Genomic DNA, 3643 nt, shown 5'->3' on the forward strand with positions numbered 1-3643 from the left:
CGCCCCTCCTAGCCCCGCCCCTGGGCCACTGTCCCACCCTGGCCTGTGGGCTCCGCCGGCAGCTGCTTCGTTTTTCCGCCTTCTTGCGACCCGATAGTTTAGCAGCCGCCGGGAGTCGCCCCGGAGGTCCGGCTTTTCAGGGATTGGGTGGACCGGGAGGCAAACGGGCACCCCCTAGGGGGATGGGCTATTCTGCGAGATTTTTCCCTCCCTACAAGTGTTTTAGTTTCTCTCACTAAGCATTTCAGGAGTTAAAGCCTCCTGCTTAAGGGCTTAAGGGCTGGGTGCACCCTCCCGATTTTACAGGTGGGGAACTGGGCTGGAGAGGCTCTCTGGGACCAGAGCCCCGGGGTCACCTCATTCGTGCCCTTTCAGAGCACGCGGCCTGTCTCCAGTCTGGGACGGAAGGCTTCCCGGCTTCCCTCCTAGCGGCGTGGGCCCTGACCTGAGAGGCTACCGGAAGCCTTGAACTTGAACACTTCACAGTGAAACTGTTTCTTAAGGATTTCTCCTGATAGAGTAACTTGGACGTGGCCGTCTAAGCCACAAACGGAGGGAAAGGGAAGGACGCATTTTCCAACCTCTGAAAATCGCCTGTGTATTAGGGCCAGGTTATGAAGCAGGAAAAAAAGCACCAAAGTGCAATGCCAGAATCTATGATCGCTGGTTTTGTGCCATAAACCTCAGCTGGGAAGGGTGAGGGACCGGAGCTGGGTCAGCTTCAGAGTTTGGAGTTCTGGCCGAGGCTGTTTCTCTCGAGCCTTACCAGCGCATCACCTCCGCCTATGGAGAGAAAACAAACAAACAAACAAATAAACAAAAAACAGGTGCTGAGTCCTGTCTCCCAAATCTAAATGAGAACAGGACGTTCAGAAGGGAACCCTTAAAGGAAATTGGCCTTGGGCCTACCCTGGCTAGGTTGATACTGATCATTATTGCCCCTGAAGCAGGAAGACTGCTTGAGGCCAGGAGTTCAAGACCAGCCTGAGCAACACAGGGAAACCCCGCCTCTACTAAAAATGCAAGAATTAGCCGAGCATGGTGGTGCATGCCTGTGGGCCCAGCTACTCGGGAGGCTGAGGCAGGAGGATGGCTTGAACCCAGGAGGCGGAGGTTGCAGTGAGTTGAGATCGTGCCACTTCACTCCAGCCTGGGAGACAGAGCCAGACCCTGTCTCAAAACAAATAAATTATATATATATATAAATTTTTTGAAGAAGAAAATAGAGAAGAGCTTTTTTTTTTTCTTTGAGACGGAGTTTCACTCTTGTCGCCCAGACTGGAGTGCAGTGGCACGATCTCTGCTCACTGCAACCTCCACTTCCCGGGTTCAAGTGATTCTCCTGCCTCAGCCTCCCAAGTAGCTGGAATTACAGGCATGTGCTACCACGCCCGGCTAATTTTTGTATTTTTAGTAGAGACGGGGTTTCACCGTGTTGGTCAGGCTGGTCTCGAACTCCTAACCTCAGGTGATCCACCCGCCTTGGCCTCCCAAAGTGCTGGGATTACAGGCATGAGCCACTGCACCCGGCGTAAAGAGCTTTTAACAAGCATCAGCAGCAATGACTACAGAAACATCTAGAACCTGTTGAGTGCCTCCTGTGTGCCAGGTGTTTTACTTTCATCATGGTATGTGACACGTCCCTTGAAGCAAGGAGGTGGTCCTGGTTGGAAGTGTTCTGCCCCAGCCTTGGACTCTGTTTATTCCAGGGGGTGGCCAGGATCTGGGCCCCCAGGACTAGCCTTAAGAGGGAGCTGCTCCCACCTAGGGCCCAGCCTGTGCTAACATTTGGGGATGCAGGCTGCATGAGGGGCTTTTGAGAGGTATGAGTGCTCCCAGGACCACGCAGGGAGTAGCCTCCTCCACTGTGGAACCAATGCTGCTACTGGTCTAGGACACTGCTCTGGGGGTCAGCTGGGTGAGGCAGGGCTGTGGAAGAGGTTTCTTCCTGGCTCCTAGATCCCTCCCTGGCTACTTTGCGTGAAGACCAGGATGGGGTGATGTGGGTGTGTGGCCCTTGGGGGTTAGGCAGATCTCAGCTATCCTCCTAGCATTGGCCCCTACAGACTGCATGATCTTGAACAGACCTTAACTTCCCTGTTCCTCGGTGTCATTTTTAAAACGGGAGAACCATCCGCCTCAGAAGGTTATTGAGAGGTACAGAATAGGTGCTCAACGGAGATGGTCATACCCCACCAGGTGCAAACTAGCAAAACCTTTTTGGGATTTGTGGGCACTGGCTTTGCTCCTGAAGCTGTGTGGGGATGGGGGCGGTCCTAGGGGGAGCCAGGTTTGGGCCATGCAGGCAGGCATTTGGGTCTCAGCCCCTATGCCCAGCGATACATCTCAAGAGCATGCCAGCTCTTCTGCTCAGAGGATAACCTCAAAACGGCTGATCTGTGAGGCTCCTCTGTCGCTTCAGGAGGTTGGGGAGTGTCTGGACGGGGCTCTCTACAGTGCACACTCACTGGGATATCTCTGCAGGACAAGATAGTGCCCCCGTGTTAGAGACCTCTGCCTCCTCCCCAGCTACATGGCAGCCCGGTCACAGTCTGTTACAGGACCTGACCCCACTCCTGGGCCACAGCCGCATAGAGTGAGTCAGCTCCCTGAGTGAAGCTGGCCACGGAGTCTCATTGAAACCGCCTTTGCAAAAATTATAACAGGAAATTATGACAGTGAAAGAGATCAGACCTAACTGACTCCGTCTTGCTTCTAACCTTTAAGCTGTCCTGGTTCCTTCCTGGGCATAGGCTGAACCAACCTTGCGAAGGAATTTAGTTTATGGTTTGACTCTGAAACAAAATTAATAATAGCCCTTTCCTGAAAAGACCACCTTTGTGCCTTGGGACCTGTCTGCCTTTGTAGGACTAACAAATTACCTACAAGATTAGAAATTACAGTTTAGGGTCATGCAGGCTCTGGCTGCAAGAGTCTGAACCTTCCCAAATTGCTCCTGGGGATCACATCACTATTGTAAAACTTAAGATCAGTGCTTGAGATATTTTACAGACCCTGCACTGGATGGATCAGCTGACACCACCCAGACCAATTATTTGGCTCAACCAGTTCTGCAGTCCCCGCTCAGGAACAGAAGACAGCAAGAAAATTTCACTTCGACCCCCCCCGCCCCCGCCTATGATTCCATCTCCATCCTGACCAATCAGCACATTCCACTTCCCAAGCCCCTACTGGCCAAATTATCTTTAAAAACTTCCATTCCCAGTCTGAGCGTGGTGGCTCACGCCTGTAATCCCAGCACTTTGGGAGACCGAGGTGTGCGGATCACCTGAGGTCAGGAGTAAGAGACCAATATGGCCAACATGGCAAAACCCCGTCTCTACTAAACACACAAAAATTAGCCAGGCGTGGTGGCGGGCGCCTATAATCCCAGCTACTCTGGTGGCTGAAGCAGGAGAATCGCTTGAATCCGGGAGGCACAGGTTGCATTGGGCCGAGATCATGCCACTGCACTCCAGCTTGGGTGACAGAGCGAGACTCCGTCTCAAACAAAACAAAAAAACAAAAACAAAAACACGAAACTTCCATCCCCGAATGCTCTGCTCAGGGAGACTGATTTGAGTAATCATTAAACTCTGGTCTCCCGCACAGCTGGCTCTGTGTGAATTACTCTTTCTCCATT

At 52.5% G+C, this 3643-nt stretch overlaps 1 protein-coding gene across 1 annotated transcript in view; it reads right to left on the minus strand.

Annotated features, from left to right (window-relative positions):
* PQLC3 (PQ loop repeat containing 3) overlaps positions 1–933 on the minus strand; it is a 31636-nt gene extending 30703 nt beyond the window's left edge. The window contains exons 1-2 of the mRNA XM_011965336.1: positions 910–933; positions 38–174 (exon numbers count right to left, since the gene is read on the minus strand). Of these exons, the coding sequence (XP_011820726.1) occupies positions 38–174; positions 910–933 (161 nt within the window). The remainder of the gene's footprint in view (positions 1–37; positions 175–909) is intronic.
* Positions 934–3643: the final 2710 nt, after the last annotated feature.

The sequence above is a fragment of the Mandrillus leucophaeus genome, unplaced genomic scaffold, assembly GCF_000951045.1.
Source record: "Mandrillus leucophaeus isolate KB7577 unplaced genomic scaffold, Mleu.le_1.0 Scaffold72, whole genome shotgun sequence".
NCBI classification, from domain to species: Eukaryota; Metazoa; Chordata; class Mammalia; order Primates; family Cercopithecidae; genus Mandrillus; species Mandrillus leucophaeus.